At 35.3% G+C, this 18,265-nt stretch overlaps 1 protein-coding gene across 2 annotated transcripts in view; it reads left to right on the forward strand.

Moving 5' to 3' along the window:
* LOC110453032 (glycine receptor subunit alpha-1-like) overlaps positions 1-18,265 on the forward strand; it is a 21,158-nt gene continuing 2,893 nt past the window's right edge. Inside the window, exons 1-7 of one of the 2 annotated variants that reach the window (XM_021501848.1) lie at positions 1-61; positions 9,277-9,347; positions 10,287-10,348; positions 11,275-11,510; positions 12,585-12,667; positions 14,638-14,766; positions 17,559-17,911. In XM_021501848.1, coding sequence (XP_021357523.1) covers positions 33-61; positions 9,277-9,347; positions 10,287-10,348; positions 11,275-11,510; positions 12,585-12,667; positions 14,638-14,766; positions 17,559-17,911 — 963 coding nt within the window. In that variant the 5' untranslated portion in view covers positions 1-32. Of the gene's footprint in view, positions 62-1,715; positions 1,871-9,276; positions 9,348-10,286; positions 10,349-11,274; positions 11,511-12,584; positions 12,668-14,637; positions 14,767-17,558; positions 17,912-18,265 lie in introns of those variants that run through there. The other variant, XM_021501847.1, reaches the window with a different exon arrangement.

An 18,265-nucleotide genomic window follows, 5' to 3' on the forward strand; every position in this document is an offset into this window, starting at 1 on the left:
CAGGTGTGTTGACTGAATGCAGGGGGCTGCGGATGTACGATTACAGGGCACTCACACAATGGTCTGTAGTTGTAACTCCTACTGTTTTTACTGTACTTTACTAGTTACGGTTTAGGAAAGCAGCCCGTTACGTTGGCAGTGTCCATACCTCGTATTTGACTAGCTGTAGATTGTCCATTTCGGGAGCATTCACTTATTTATCTGTGTCTCCCTAGGTTTGGAAGCCGGTGATGGTGATCGATATAGATATATAGATCTGTTCAAGTTTTAAGGTATTCAATATATGTTAATGGTGATTATGATACTAATATAAAGTGTTGATGTAGTGTCGAAAATATTAACATGAAATATTAATTCTTCAATTTTAGCAATGAATGTGATACAGAAGATGCGTTGTAACTGTGTTCTCTTCTACAACATGGGACTGTTTCAATGTACATGCATGCAATCATTGTCATAAAGAACTTAAAGTACAGTATAGCTCTCATGCCTAGTGTGATATTTGATGGTATGTTTGAAACATCACTGTGTTTTGATATTTGTGAGTGTCGATTTTGACTATCTTATTTATTACTCAGTGTTAGGAGTGCTTCTTAGTTGTCTTATGAAATAAGTGACAAACAGCGCATTTGCGATTATTGTTTAAATCCTGAGTTATGAATGTATATTCCACCATAATATACAATGTAAATATCTATTCTACCAAGTAAAACGCAATGAAAGTTTTTTTTTGTGTTTAGCTCAGGTCACATACGCCTTTGATAAGCAAGGTGATCCAGATTTAAATGAGGCTGTTCTTTAGCACGCTAGCATTTGTTACATGCTGTTGATATGTCTGCATTTCACAACAAGCTGCGCTTTCAATCATTTCTGACTATATGGGCACATGGGAGGAATTTTGAATTTGTAGTCGCTAATTGGTCGACAAACAATAAACAATAATCCCTGACGTCATGTTATATGTCAGATGTGTATTTCCATCTATCACATCCATCAATATATCGACTCGCCCATCAGCACATGAAATCAGAATTTGACAGATTTAAAAGTGATTGGTACTAAATAATATATATCACAACTGATATAATTGATCGCAGTCCACTACTTTGTGGCCAAAAGCATATTTGTATTATACTACCCAAAGCAGTATAGGCTCTCAGTATTCAATAATGCTAGACTAACTTATGTTATCATCTATTAATCTTAGCCGTTTATAGGACGCTGTACCCAATATACCAAACCAATCATCAACGCATCAGTAAGTATCAAAATTAGCGGTTTTAATGGACTAATCAATACATTTTTTGCACACCTACATTTTCCTGTGGTTTTTTTCTTAATTGTTTGTGATATATATAGTTAATGTAGTTGTCATTTTGTTTTAGAAACGGTTAGGAGGAATGGAAACGGTCGCCTTAGACAGGTGGGCGTTTGAGGAAGTTTGATTATACATGCATATATCCGCACTAATTTAAATGTACTTCATTTTCATTCAGCTGTTTTCAGTCTTTACTATATGTATCGTTTCAATGCTAGTTTACTCATATGTATTTAATATATACACAAATAACAAGAATAAATATCCGTAGTTATTTGAGATACCCGTATTAAAATGCAGGTAAATATATATGGGTAATTGGACGAACACTATCGATTTCCACAGTCTATACAGATATACACTATGAGTTCATGATTCACAATAGGACAATGACAGTATGAGTCAGGTTCACTGATTTCGCAGGGTGCTCGACGTTATTAGCGGTATTGTAAAGCAGTCGGTGTCACGGATAACGTAGGCTATGGCGGAATCCTTCGCTTTATTGTGTCTTTTGATAGTTCCGCACATAGCTGAGGCTGTCTGTGATATCAGGTAAGTCTACACACCATCAAAGCGTGTTACACACACGTGTCTATTGTTGTATATAATCAACACAGACCTACATATACATACCATTGGTATTGGAAGATATGGTCTGTCTTGTTTGTATTTCAACTCCTTACAATTTGTGTAAATATCACAGATCACAGTCTTGTCAGGCTTTAAACCCCTAGATGACTCATAAGAAAACGGGTTGATCAGCCTGCGTTGAACAAACATTGCATCACTATATGCTCGTGTAAAGGACTACGTATTTTTTATATTTATATAGAAATCATTTTGAAAGTTACATCTGATGTATACACTAATGTTGATGCATACTGTGCTTTCTTCAATGTAAGACTTTGGTCCAAACCCTCTACGGTTATTGGTAATATTTTTAAGTAAAATGCATTTCTAGTTGTAATTCAATTTTAGTCAGATTTCCAGTGTTAATAGAGATGTTGACCACTCATGGTCAACCATGTGTTCCCTGTATATCTGACAATCATCTAGAGTTGGGACAGCTTTCCAAACACAGCACTATACATTAACTTAATTGAGTTACATGTCCCACGATGTCTGCATGTGACCGAACCAGCAGCTGTATTTCATTATGAACTCAATGAGACGTGACTAGGAAAACAGTGTGAACTGACTTGATAGAACCATCATGGAGGTGTATGAGAAAGGGTAAAATTTGTGTGCTTTTACAGAGTTTAGCGTCCTATTAGCATCCAAGGTCATTTAAGGACGTGCCTCCATGTTTGCAATATTTCTGTATGTGTGGTGGAAGTGATATGTTGTTGTATTCACCTCCTTACTAGTATTGCTCAATATCCAAAAACGCAATATTCATAAAGACTTATACTTCAGTCTTGTGAAATAGAAAACAAACCAATGGGTTACATTGTTCACAGTTAAGGTAATAGGATTGTGTCGCCATTTCTCAGAAGAATTTCTTCAAATTTTGTAGATATTGCTTTGAAGTAAAGAAAAATTTCTGCCCCCAAAAAAATATAGGTTGTCAGAATTGTAATGATTTTAAATGGAAATCATTGTAAAAAAGGGGTGAATTTTGAAAAAAAATGAAACACGCAATGTTTTGCAAAATAATGTCAATCAAAATGATACTGACATAGATAAGTATTGCATTAATGTATATCAATTTCAAAAATGCTGAAATTGTGTAAAAATAATTATCAAAAAACGATTAAAAATTGACATTTTATAATAAAACCATATACACATAGGAATTACAGGTAAGAGTTATCGTTCTTGAAAAACTTCACAGTAGTGAAGTAGCCGGTTTCCTGAAGTACAGGACAACGGATGCATGTGACTCATTAATTAAAAAGCAACTGAATTAATGCCTGGATTGCTTTGAAATACTTTATTATTGAAAGAACACACTGTTCTGTCAATAATAAACATACAATATTCATCAGTTTATTATTAAACATTAGAATATTCAGATGTTGTAATACTGTCTCCCTACATTGGATTTTCAACTAGGGATGTACTTCCTACTTTCGTTTAGCAATACACTCCTATGACCTTAAGCACTGATTTTGCTAAGGCATCGTACAGATCAATTCTCACAATGTACATTGTAATCAGTCCTTAATTACATTCTGTTCGGCATTAATTAAATTGAGGAAGCACTCTAAAGACGGCATCAGATATGCACTATTGCAAGGGGGCAAATGCATCGACATACCGTCTTAAGCTTACATATACACATGCATGACACATATGGCGGCATGTCTAATACGTCAGTTCAACTGTTGACAGAACGTTAAATAAAATAAAAGGAATAACAAACAAATCACTCTGTTCTCAAACCGGTTACATGTTTTACACTAAGTTGTAAAATAATGTATAATCGGTGAATATTAATTGAACTCTAACTTTATTTTTCTTATAACAATGATGAAATATTTGTATATAAGATGATTCAAATCAACTGAACTGAAGTACAAATTGCTTCTTCATATGTATTTTTCTGGAATACTACAGTTGTGTGATCTCGCAACGCACGAAAATGTCGTGCGCACATCGTGCATACATGGTACACACACCGTCTGCACATCGTCCACAAATTGTGCCCACAACTGTGCGATTTAATAATCGTTCACCCCGTTGTGCGCTTCTCTCCGCATAACTGTGTGATTTGGTACAATTGGTTGATCAATATAACAGTATGAACAAATCCGAAAGGCTCGTATGGAATAAGGAACACATATTAATAAGGATTATGTTCAATTTTACAATGTGTGTTACACAGTATTACAGTGACCGTTAAACTGTCAAGAATGGGTTTTGCCCCTAGGTAACAGAACAGGTAAATAACATTCTGATCATTGACCAGAGTTTTACCTGGCCTGTGCCTGACAAAGAGGGATGAGATGTAATACCGTCTGACCGTCTTTGTTATTTGCATTAGTTTTTGTCTATAGCTCCCATTCACATGGATTTTCACATCTTGACGAGTTACGCAAGAGCCCCAGGAGGGGAAAACTACGTTAAAGGTACGGCTACAAAATGGCTATGTTTACCTATATATGGGACCGTGTTTATAAGTGTTGTTTCACATGTGTCGATTTAGGTCGTTTAAAAAGCACCGAAAGCACGTTTTGTAAATTAAAAAAAATATAGATAGAAAAATCAGCTTTTATTTGTAGCTAGAATATAGAAAATATACAAATCAAGTTGATTTGTTTTAATACGAAACCATGTAATCAACCACTTATGTCATAGCACAAACTGTATAAATTGTAACAGTTTACCAATAGGCACTATGGATTTAGTGATTTGCTATCTGTTTTTCGAAACCTAAAGCCAGTGTATTGTTTTGATTGTTTTACGGCCAATCAACAGAAGTTTACAAGTGAAAACATACATTAACAAAGAGCAATTGGTCGAAAACTATATAATATGTTATTATCAAGATCGATTAAATGTAGATATTCATATATTAATTGTACAGAAATAGATGATACATAGTAGAAGCTGTCACGTGTTTGTTTGAAATCAACGCAATCAATCATAAACCGTTAAATTGTAAAAGGCTGATCACACGCGGATGAGGTTTTTTGTTGAAGTGGCAATACAATGACTTTTGCGCGATTAACATGTCTGTAGCTTATTAATAAAACCGATGCAAACAAAACCGGAAGTGGTTAGTCAACACGTGCAGTTCGCCTTATGAAGAAATAATAATAGTCAAGGGGAACAAAGACCATGCTGAACCCAAAATGAAATACTTAAACTGTTTTATGCTACCAATACGAACCACATAACATATATTCAAAACAAATATTCCGAATCACCAATGCCAAAAACCTATAAATAGCCGAACATGTCCCAAACAACGAGAGGTCAAAGTCGAACCCTATGTCCACCACCTTCTTGGCTCGGTCATTTGGTTGTCATCAGTTTGTATTAGTCAATTGGCATATGATCTTAGCCAATATTATTATTGGTTTTATTTATAAAAGATATATAGTCCTGAAACTATTCCCCTGTAAAATGAGCCCCATTTTGTTGTCATAGCAGTGTTAACAGTAGTAAAACTTCAATAGGAAGGTCCAATTTTGTCTGATAGTCAATATTGTGCAGTACGTAGTCTTTAATATCAACACGTTAAACACCATCCTTTGCATACACTAATATATATATAGTATATATATGTATGCAGTTGAAGTTATCTTTCCCTATATATATAAACTGCTCAGCTTAAGGGAATTTGGTCAACCACTGTAATCACGATTGTTCCAACTGTATCGGGCTTTAAAAGAACACGGAGAAAAATGAATACACTTTATTGTAATTTACTTTCATTTACTGGGTGAAGTAAACTTGCAATTTAACGAAAACACATAGATTGGCGGAGGGACTGCTTAACAGAATTCTGTGATATATTTCGCTTCTTTGAAACCAGATTTCAATATCACACTTTTTCGCCTTTGACAATTCACACACTGACGCCAACCATTTGCTCTTAACAAATATCCAGTAGGATGATGTGAAAATTTCCATGATAATCGATTGTTCAAATATGTGCCTGTGAATGGATAACACGAAAGTGTCAACAGTCGCTGATCATATCACAGCTCACATGATGCCATACACTTACGTTATTAGATATACAATGAATATTAGTATCTATTACGGCTTGCAAACGGGTTGGGGATATCCTTTAATGCCCTGTAGCTTCGAGAACAAATGGTCTGCTGTTATCGTAAGAGGCGGCTAATTCCTATTACCCACCATCCTCCCTACATAATCGTGTATTTTCATCTGCTGAGTGCACATTGAAGAAACAAAATGAACCTACTGTCCCCATTGCTTCACCTGGGATCTATATCTTTTCTTTTCTTACTTCTCTATTCTTACTTTTCCGTGTTGTCTCCTACATGTAAGGCAACGCCATCATATAACATTAGCTGTTGGGAAGACGTTAAATCGCAATCAAACTAATAAGATTAACTAAAGACCTGGTCGGCAATATAAGGTCCAAGATGATTTCCGTTCTACTTCTAGGATACCTGTATTCATATGTGTCTCATACGTATGTTCATATGTACATGTATGTCGAATCAAAATCCTCATTTGTCTTAAAGAGGTCGTTGACGAAAAAGAGAGTGTCACTAAAAATTTGACAATCCGGTTTAAAAGTCTGTTTCAAACTACCAACATGTAATTATAACGGTACTTATAAAAAAAAAATGTAATAAGACCTAGTTTGTCTTGTACCGATTATGACAAATGTTTCTTGTTTTAGACGAGGAAAAGGAAGTCAGACTTATCACGCTGAAATTTTGAGTTATTTGAGACAATTTATGTGCAACACCTGCTTTCATTTAAGCCCTTTACCTAGGCACACAAAACGATAAAGAGAACTCTCAAATGGCAGAGAATACGTACAAAATGTACTAGTAAACTTGGAGCTTTTAATGGGTGGATGTGATGCCTTGTAAGCGCGTTGTCAGAATAGTGTGACTTTGAATTGAGTGTCATTTTTCGATATCTTGTAATGACATTTTAGTCAGATAACACGTTCTAGTATCCCTGGAGTGTACTTTACCTATCATCAGTTGACATCGTTTTTATTGACGTTAGCTGTTCAAGGACGATCCCTGTCTGCCATGTTTATCGAAACGTCCAAGAAATCATAGTTGAAAGCCAAAATATTCAGTTCGGAATTTTGATTTTGAATGAACCAGCCTAGATATCTTAATGAGCATGCCGCGACTTTAAAAAGAAAAACTTGTGAATGTTCTCGCTTGATATAGACGACAGATGATGGTTACACAATACCTAACGACCTATAATGTGGATGACATGCGGGAATTGATAAAGCATTAAGACCGCTAATGATTTTTACCAGTACACATTGTGTTTATGGACGGTAACAGCTCTTTAATATTTGATTAATCTCTGTAACTGGGACTTCAAAGGCTAAAATAGTACATGATCAATTAAATTGTATGATAGTGAGTGAGTTTAACTAGTAAGTCTAATTGTGTTTACGGGGGATAAGTTACGTTTGTCAGGTGTAGTCTAGACTTACAGTGATCTGCACTGAAGTCTTTTATATGATGGCAGAGAAGAATCGTATAGATATAGAAAAGAATAACTTACACTTCTTATTATTCTCCACTTGTTGTCCCTGATGTTTGTTGCCAATTGTCTGTTTGCATGTCCTGGTACAAGCGTCAAGCTTCAATACATTCCCAAACATCATTGTATAGTGAGGGTTGTATTTTTTCTAAATAAAAATATTTGTCCTAGTGGGAATACCTGCGTCAGGTTTAATACGGTAACAAATCAATTATCTCCCCCGACCTACCGTGCTACCTAGTAAATAACTCGAAAATCAATAGCACAAACATTTGCTGTCGAGGAACCATAAAATGTACAGAGTAAAAGGTTGATGATATATGAAAACTGTCCCATGTATGGTCTCGCATAAACACGTTGGGACGCCATGCATGACATATTAATGCACAATCGAATACTCAGGGAATCAAGGAACCATTTTAACATGTTTTATTAAAGTGAAGAGTCCTAGCTCTGTATCATACAGTGTCTCCAACGAAAAAGAGTTTCACATTGTTAGTTGTTTTCCGGCCAGAGCAATAAATAGACGCCTTTGTATGGAGATAGAAGAAAACAATTGTAGGTTGAACGTAATTGAAAGGTATTGCAGACTCAAAACATTACGCAGAGATCACGAGGAAATTTCTTCAAGATATACACTAACGAATGTAGATATGTACAATGTAGCACTGGAAAACCTTATATTTTTGTAAGAGATAATTTACTATCAACATTAATATAGCATCCACTTTATCGCAAATGAAATCTTCTGAGACATGGGTAAACGCGTAGATAAAGTATTTTACAGTGTAGCACATGTACATGTATATACCAGGGGTACCTGTTACATAGAACCTTACATGACCTATTTGGTCTATGTTATGTTGGATGTATTATTCAAAGTTTAAATTGAAATGTGACTTGTTGAAACATACGTTATAACATAGACCTAAATTAACGGGACCTTTACTTTAGGTCTCTGGTTATAACGTGTTGTGCAGCAAGAATGATATTTCAGTAAACATACATGTATCAACGTGATTCATTGTGCAAGCATTATGTATTGAGTGTTTAATATGTACGCGAATTCCACTTAAACACGACCTGTCAGCATGCTATAGAATATGTCAACCACATTGAATTATCTTTATTCTGGTTGTTACCGGCCCGATGATCTAAACTTATCTAACGGCTTTTTTCCTTAATGTATTTTTCAATTAAATATATTGGTTATATTATTATTTTTACAAATGTTAAATGATTTTCTGATCCCTAATAGACGTGTTGTGCAGGTAAATTAAGGAGATATTTTCATTGCGAGCAAGTCGATACAACAACAGTTGTAGAGAGTGTTTGAGGTGCGGAGTTTGCCGTTACATAATCTACGTATATATTGATGATAACCAATTTCCACACAACTGCTTATACCGTCGCAACCACATCGACTTACACATGACCAGAATTGACGTAATAAATACCATATCATATCAGCAGTGTTGACCCAATATGTAGTTTCGTTATATTCGTGCAAGATTTTCTAGGTTTTGATATTGAATAGCCATGTACATGTCTTTATCAAAATGAGCAAGAAAAATAATTTGGACAATAAGTTGAGCTCACGAAACAATGTTACATTCCCCTTGTTGTCATTTTTAGTTCAAAAAGGAAAACACAATTTTGAAAACAAGATTAACCCTTTATATATTAGATAAATGATGACAAATTACACTTATGTTAACACCTCCATCATATCGTTTTCTTTTGTTATTTAAATTGATTTTGTCAGTATGTATCTTTTCTGTTTGACTTTTTAGTTGGGAGACGTTGAACGAGAGGATTTCCCAGGAGACGTATGACTTCTATAACCCACCGTGGACAGTGACTGGTAAGACAGTACATCTTTATGTCATATTAACGCGCATTCACTGGGTGAGCGTCATCTGATGCATTTCAGAAGGCTTTTACGAATTCAACTTGACGGTAATAACTGAAAACAGTGTGTATTTCAGCAAATGACTTCAATTATCTCCTATTCCATTTGACATCGTGAATGATTAATCATCATTTTGTTTTGATAAAATGTCGAATTGCTCTCTTAAGCCACTAAACAATTACGTTCTAATTATTTTTTTTCAACACAAATATTGCCGAAACTGACATGATACTAACTAAATGATAAAGATACAAATTTAGCTCCACGTATCTTTGATGGCGTCCCCATACTCCTTCTGTACTACTGGTACATGTAAGGAAAGTGGTTATCGCAGCACCGTATTACACATTCAATACAAACAGCTTGTGAAGTTGTTCCCGTGTTCATGAACAATCCAAATGTATCAACATATACGGTGATGTATGTTTGATCAGTTGTGTCACCCTGAATATTGATTTCCGTTCCATATCTTTATAAGCCATTGGTGTTGTTGTCAATTGGCATCAGTTTTTTTTTACGATACACGTGCAGTGCAATACACCTGGCTACTGTTCGTTTTTCCAGTGTCCCCTGTCCCCGACCTTACGGGTTGATTGCATTTGATATATGTTATTACTAGTTGAAATGTTTTCCTTGTATGTTGAAACTTTGGCTTATTTTGCTTTCTATTTTACCTTTTAACACACTGCTGAACAGTTCCAGCCCTTTATTCTGATCGATACGATGTGGAATCCAGCTTCAGCACGATCAATTTATGTTATCTGTGCTTCATAAAACAGCGTATCGATCACAGCAAAGATTCATCGTTTTTCAATTAGCCTGTGCAAAAATGTTGCAATTGAAAGAGGCAATTAGTAACTAAAACAAGTTTTGCAATTTCCTCCTATGCAGGTGACAGTATAGAAGTGGGTCTCAAAGTCGGCATTTCTCAACTTAAAAGTGCAGGTGTGTCTGTAAGTAGATTATTTTTCTTATTAACTTTAGTGAATTAACATCAGACTAGGTACATTTGTGTAAGCTCGGTGCAAAGCAGTATCTGAAAGTAATAAGCGACCATATACATTTAATTTTAATTTTGTGTGAGGTCCCTATCACGTAGAAGATCGTGTCTACGTACATGTATATACATGTACACAAATCCAAGAAACGAGTTTTGAAACTAGTGTTATACCATTGCACATGCTTCCATAACATCCAGCTATGTGTCACACTATGTTGTACCTCTGTTAGGTAGTGTTGTTTTGCATGTTGTATTGAGTCTCTGTCTGGTGTTAGTTTCCATACAACATTGTACCTCTGTTAGTGTAACATTGTATTCTCCATTGAATCTCACACTACAATGTTCCCGGGTTAGGAGTAATATTCAACATAACGTTGAATACCTATTGCGTGTTACTTGTTACCTCTGTAACCCACTTTACACACCACACTTTACCTTTGAAAAGTGATTTATAAACAAATTCATAATTGTTTTCGAAACACTATTCCTGATAATACATTTGCTCTCAAATCTCTCGCCTGTGAGTACCGTGAACATTCTATTGATCATTTAAGATGCAAATTTACAGTTTTATAACTATGTTCAATCTATCTCGATTCATATTCCTTACCTAATACTGGATACAAATTCCCATATTGGAAAGGTTTATAACAAAGAACTGGAGCCCCCTCTTAATAATTCCATATAAATCCTATGAAAATGTTAAAGCAGTATTATTTTGAAGGTTTCATACTTGGAGATTTTAGAAACACAAAAATAGTCAAGAATTGATTCCCCGGAAACAAGTGTCGTTTATGGAAGCTACAATCTAATGTAAACAGAAATTTGTTAAAAATATTTTTTATCATGTTCTATACAAACTATTTCGGTTATTTGCAGGATTTATCATTGACCATACATGTACTGCAGACCTGGAACGATCCCCGGGTATGCTTCAATGCATCCTCCCTACCTTCAGGACAGACCACGGCACCTCTGGCCTATCGACACCAGGGATTAGTTTGGAGCCCGGATGTTTATCCAGAGGGTGCTGTGACGTCAACACAGCATGATGTCATTCTCCCTAATGTCTTTTTGAGAATTCAACCAAATGGAACAATTCTCAAAAGCAACAGGTGTGTTTTATTTACTATTTGAAATTGTTTACTGGTATATAAGGCATCATAAAGATGATAAATAAAAAATATCTTTTCATGTGATCCTTCTGCCGGTTTTAACAATATACCTCTATCGGGGTCTGCTTCCTGATATTCCAATCACCTGCTTTTACTATTGATGGTGTAAATTGGGTTTGCTGGCATTATTCCTTAACCTGTTGTGAAGACTTCCTGTATATCGTCAGCATACCGTTTCCGCAGCAAGCCATGCGAAAAATTAAAAACGTTGAAACAGCGGCTAGTCCTGATCCACTTATTCACAATACCGATACTTTACTAGCATATAGCCCGCTGTGGGAGACATAGATCTTCCAGAGATATATCGCATCTATTTTTTCATGAAGTCATGCGAAAACAAATATATATATTTATTCGATGTGTGACTTGAAAGCACATTTTTATCAATTTGGTTTTCGCACGAGACCGTAGAGGTATTGATCACATATCAGTTAAAGACGACAACCGTCGCATTAAATGTATTAATATATTTATAAATCGCTTGTGATGTATGTTCCAGAACTGTTCTCAGCTGAAAGTGTTTAAGATTGTAATAGTCAACACATCATAATGCTAGGTGACATGGTTCTTTAGAAGAAGTCGTTCTAGGTTTCTGGCACCTTTTACATGTGTTACCTTGTAAAGGTTGCAGGACGTACCAAAACGTTCCATGTCAAACATGATGAATCTAGGCATTATGGTGCAAAGGATATCATCTAAAATGTGAAATATTAACGGTGAACAGACGGACGACACCGAACCATCGAACAAGCTCATAATGGCCTTTCGCCAGGTGAGCTAAAAATAACCGAAACGTTTTGCTGTGACGTGAAATGTAAATGTCAGGAGAGCAGCGTTATATCTTACAGTTAGTAATACATATAGCGTAGATAAAAAATGCTAGACTCTGTGTAAAACAAACTGCGTACCAGATACATATCTGAGATTTATATCATAGCCAAAACGATGCCAAGGACAGATTGCCTTATTGCAAAAGGTTATGCTTATTTCATTTATATATTTTTTCCGTTTCAGGCTAACTGTCCAGATCCAATGTCCCACGTCTGACACAAAGTTTCCTAAGGGCAACCAGCGCTGTATCGTCCGCTTCAAGAGCTGTAAGATCTCGTAGTATTGTTAAGAGTCGTAGTGAATTAGCCTTAGTTGTAACAGGCGTGATGCAACACAACCCTTTGCTCACAACTGTAGTCATTAAGAACGAAATACATTAAAAACACAATGGCACTCACAATTTTAGTTACTACGGGCAGAATGTAAGAAATGGCAAGGCTTGCCGACAGTATAGTTAGTATGGGCGGTTGCATTTAAATAGCATAGCTCTCTCAACGTTTACTATTACGGGAAGGATGTAAACAATGGCATGACTTTCGCAACAGTAGTTAGTATGGGCGGTTTCTACGAGCAGGATATACGTTTATAACATATGTACAATGGCCAGGCTCTCGCAACGTTAGATTTGTTCATGCAAAATGATAAGAATATTATTCCTCTTAAAACCTTAGTTCTTTATTGAGGGCGAGATATGTTGAAATATTGTTACTCTCACTGTCCTAGCTATTACAAGCAAGATGAATTTAAAATTAATTGTTTTCACAATTTTAGATACTACACATTAAACGCATTAATATAGCATTGCCCTAACAATCTTAGTTATTAAGGTTGGTATCCATTATGATTATGTGTATATCATCTATACAACAGCGTCACTAATTGGATTTTTCATTACTCACACGAGTTTAAAATAAAAAGTTAAATTTTCCAAGCCAAATTTATCTCGATCTCTACAAACAAATTAAGAGATCCAGAGTTCCGTGTGTATGAAGCAGACAAAAAAAATCAAAAGTTTGAACATTTCCTTGGTGGGCTATTGTATCATTTTGGTATACTATGTTATCTACTGGCCTTGTTGTAGAGAAACAGTGTTCTTTTTATCCTAGAGATTACATGAAATTATGTTTTACGAAGGCAAAGTTCTCGTAAATCATTATTTTACGTGACTTATACACAGTAGCGGGTTGTCACCCACATGATTTACGTTTTACCTCAGGAGACAATAGAATTGCATTTCCCTATCTCACAATGGTACATGTACCCTAGTTAATGGGCGGAATGCTTTATGTATAATGACTTTCAAAACATTAGATGTCCAGGACCGATTTCATGAGAATCGCTGCTATATGTACAAATACCAATGGTGGAGTTTGTCAGCGTTTACGAGCGGCATATTTAGCCTAATGTGTATGATCCAAACTACATAACAGAGGCCAACCTACTATTTCTAAATGGTGGTAACCAATGTTGATGTTGAGTGTGTGATGGGGATGGGTTTAATATGAGTACAAAACAATGAGGTTATGTGAGGGTTGTTGACATGTCACTAATATTTACTGCTCGGTATCCGTTGTTGATGCATCATTTGAGCCAAATGCAGTGCATAGCCAATATCATTTTACGGTCAAATGTCTACCCATAGTTTTCATCAGAAGTTGACAATTAGCTCAGCGAGGATGTTTTTTGTGTTTCTACATATGGACATATTTTGTTATTCTGCAAATTTTATATGAAGAAAAACAGCATAGTTATAACTTGTTTTGGAACATTTCAAATGATGCTGACCTCCATATTCTATAATATAATAAAACAATGTAGATAACAGGTATAGTGACAAGATGAATGTATTTTAAACAGACAATTTTTTTTATAAAATAATATTTTTCTCAATTTCCCAAAAAGTGCTTCATCATGTGATAAAAAGAATATTTAGTTTTCGTTACCATGTCCTTTAAAATTTAAAAACACGTTACAATTTATTTTTTCATGTTAGCTCGCCAGACATTCACTCCACCTAAAAAATCTGAGACTCGTTTCAATCCCATACTAGTATGAAACAGAAACTCATACATAATCATATATAAATAAAACAATGAATTAGCAATATCCGTTATGAGGTCAAATTTTAATCGCTTGAAACACATTAATGCTGTACATTTGTTGTTTCCCCATGCACACAGAAAAAAATGATTCATATCAAAGTACACCTTTAAAATGGCTTACTTTGTTATCCCAGATTCCTTCACGACGGACGAGGTTTGCCTGAGCTGGCTGAAAGAAGGTTTCACGAAACTGGATGATTTCTCTTCAAACGTTGTTGTGGATGAGATTGCGATCGACACATGCAAACACACTCTGTTTTTAGGTACGCTGGTCAAGAACATTTGTTTTAAGAACATGCAACCGGATTACAAAAAAATAAATTGTTTATCAATAGTCTTATATGGTAATGAATGTCTAAATGAATGGCTTTGCGTAAAGGTATTGACTATTGAATCAGTCATTGGTAACGAATATAGGGAGAGTAGGAGGTTAATCAGTAAAAACAAGTGTCGTAATAAGTGAATCTCTAACTAGAGTGGCTGTTCCTTACATTCACTTTCTGTAGATTTTTTGTTACTTTACTTTCACATTTACATCTGTCGACGCTGAAAGTCAAGATTCTTAGAGAAACTGAAAATGTAGCTATTCATGTTTTTGGATTCATAGCGGTCCTCGCCAAGCCTGGGCAAATCAAAACCAAACAAGTGACTTTCTTCTTCCGCGGAAGTTCATTAAATGCCGTCTTGATTATTTCATGGTATCATTAATGCTATAAAATGATGAAATACATATGAAAACGATCAATAAATCAAAGAAAATATGTTAAAATTTTGCGAAAAGGCTAGTTTTTTCAGTGAGCATCATGAACTATATCAATCTCGAATTAATACGCTTTTTTGGACCGAATAATTCTTCACAAAATCAAAAGAAAGCACTTTATCTCCTTCCGCGAAACACCTTTAGATAATGTGTTCAGTATTTCATGAAATGATCAATTCTATAATATGGTTAAATATATCTGTATAAGACAAAAAAATCAAAAAAATATATAAAGATCTTTAACAGTGGGAGTTTTAATCAGTGAAAGTTCCGAACTATGTTTGACTCAAATTACTACTCCTCGTATTCCAATATTATTAAGTGTGTGTGTAAGAATTTTCTCTTCTTGTCCATTATTGCGTAGTTTCATGCTCGCGACTTGTTGAACGACTGTTTGATAACTGTCCTTGATAAAGTAGGCTTCGTGTTTTCTTTGTTTCAATGGAAAGTCTCCAAGTGAAAGAGAATGCTAACGTATACTAAAGTAGCCGTCAGGTAGCAGTGTACAGTAGCGTACGGTGGCCAACGGTGATATTTTTGTACAATGAATAACCCCTGTAATATTACATGTAACATTTTTTTTAATCAGCACTAAAATTGGCATATACATGATGAAGTGGACTATGTGGGCTTCATATTTAAAAATTCGAATTTGGTTTGAGACTACATTTTTGGCCATTTACAAATCTGTGTCTACACAACAAAGGCTAGCTTTTCATGTAGTCTATTTTTGTACTCAGCACATGTGTAAATATTGTGAATATCCAGTTGAACGACCTATGCTAAAACGTGAGTATTTCTGTTAACGAGTATGTGATATTTAATTCAAGGCAGGGTTTAAGAAAAAAAATATTCCTTGCGTGGGTCAAAATTTTGGTTGAAAATCTTTTTTTTTTTTTTTTTTTGGTGTTTTTTGATGTTTTAACCATGATTTTCACAAGTCCCAAATCTGGGGAAAACACTTTTTGAAAAACAAAAATCATTCTTCTAAAAAAAGATTATTCAAAATTTAGTTTATAAATATATATATATGTGTAGGTGTGTTGTGCAGGAGGAATCCACTATCCATGTTTATCTGAGACATGCCCTTTATTTTAAGGATCAGGCCATTTCTACTGTACTCTGCTACCTCAGCTGCTGTTCCTAACGAGTTTATAGATAGCTTCCCAATGCGACAGCATCTGTGTCTAACGAGTTTGTAGATAGTTTCCCGATATACAGTCTCTAGAAAATGGCCCAATTAGTATAATACAAGTAGCATATTGAACATCAAAAATTAAAACCGTATATACATATTATTCACACTAACTAGAAACTGACTAATTACATAGGTCTGTAACCTTCGTTACAATATCGAGAGAAGGAGAGATACACAAGGGACTTGCATGATTACACGCACTGGAAATAATACGATCTTGTTTTCATTTTTTGTATAATTAATCATGATAACAACAAAATGTGTTTATTTAATCGTAAACTTTCCCAGTATCTTACGGGACAATTTCGGTTTGCAGGGTTGTCTGGTCAAGGTCACTGTTACTATTTTTTAAAAGATTAATGCCTGCACTGTAGCAGCTTCATTCCCTGAATGATTTCCATCGATTTGAAAAACTAATTAAGGATTATAATATCAGACAAGTTTCAATTTCAGGGCTTTTGGGTCAAGGTCATTTTTTATACTGCTAATGGTAGCCAGCAAGGGACCTAAATTGTTTTAGCACTACTCTGGTTTTTATATATATTTTTATAGAAAATTCTGATTAAGGGATGGGCTATTATGACCCTTACTCAACAACATGTTCTTTATTATTTACTGCCATTCTGAACTCATATACCAACTCCTTTATTCCATTATTTAAATCCTTCATACACAGCATCCCTGAGTGCTCTCGGCACTTTGATTTATACGTCTTGTTATAAAACTTAAACTCGACAAAAATCTATATTTGCCAAATATTTCTTCATTTTACGGGATATAAAAAGGAAAATATTATTTAAAATTCCTGAAAGCAGAATACGTGTTTTATAATTATAATGAAACCATTTACGAAGAAAATAACTGCAGAAGATCGAGTGAAGGTTTCGCAATGAATCTTGATCCCACTTTTGAAAAAAGCGAGTGTAAGGAAGGATACCTTTGGTTATAGATTGGTAATGGGAATACAAATGAACGTACAGGACTACACAAGCTTCGCTGGAAAGGCCGTATTTGATAAGTAAGATTTAGATACAACTACGTATGTGTTAATCCATTAACCACAAATAACAAATATATAAAAGTGAAATACATTTCAGATGAACAACCTTGCATTGAGCTGAGCTTGTCTCTGGAGAGAAATTTTGATGTGTACCTGACCCGCATTTATCTTCCGAGCGCCATTGTTGTATTTCTGTCCTGGATAAGTTTATGGATAGATGTCCGCCAGGTACCAGCACGTACGGGGCTGAGCGTCGTTTGTGTGCTGTCACTCATGACTCAGACCGTTGGATTGATGGTGGTTTCTGACGATGACGGAAGCATTTTGGCGGTGGACGCGTGGATGATAGTCTGTCTGTTATACACAGTCTGGGCCCTAGTGACGTTCATTACGGCGCATTACCTAGACAGCACCTGTCAAAGACGAGCTCAGAAGACCGCTATAATGAATGTAAGACGTTTTTGTTGATAAGGTTAATGTCATTGGTGTGATGAACGCAATATAGCGTTCAACGAGTGTTTAGTAATTGTTATCGCCTTAACTGACATTGTTAACGTATGTAACATACACCGAAAGCCCAAGTGATAATTTCTATCGAGTAAATATGCGTTTAATTTACAATTCCATTCCAAAACATCTCGTCCCTGCTCTTCGACTCTTCGGCTATAGTTTCTATAGTCTCTCTGGATATCAGTCTTCATTTACCACTTGTACATGGTATTTAACTAACTACGCAACTGAAAGCAATTTTGTAAGGAAACCTAACAATACAATAGAATATAAATATAGAATTGCAATTGGGAG

Source organism: Mizuhopecten yessoensis, unplaced genomic scaffold, assembly GCF_002113885.1.
Source record: "Mizuhopecten yessoensis strain PY_sf001 unplaced genomic scaffold, ASM211388v2 scaffold7065, whole genome shotgun sequence".
Taxonomy (NCBI): domain Eukaryota; kingdom Metazoa; phylum Mollusca; class Bivalvia; order Pectinida; family Pectinidae; genus Mizuhopecten; species Mizuhopecten yessoensis.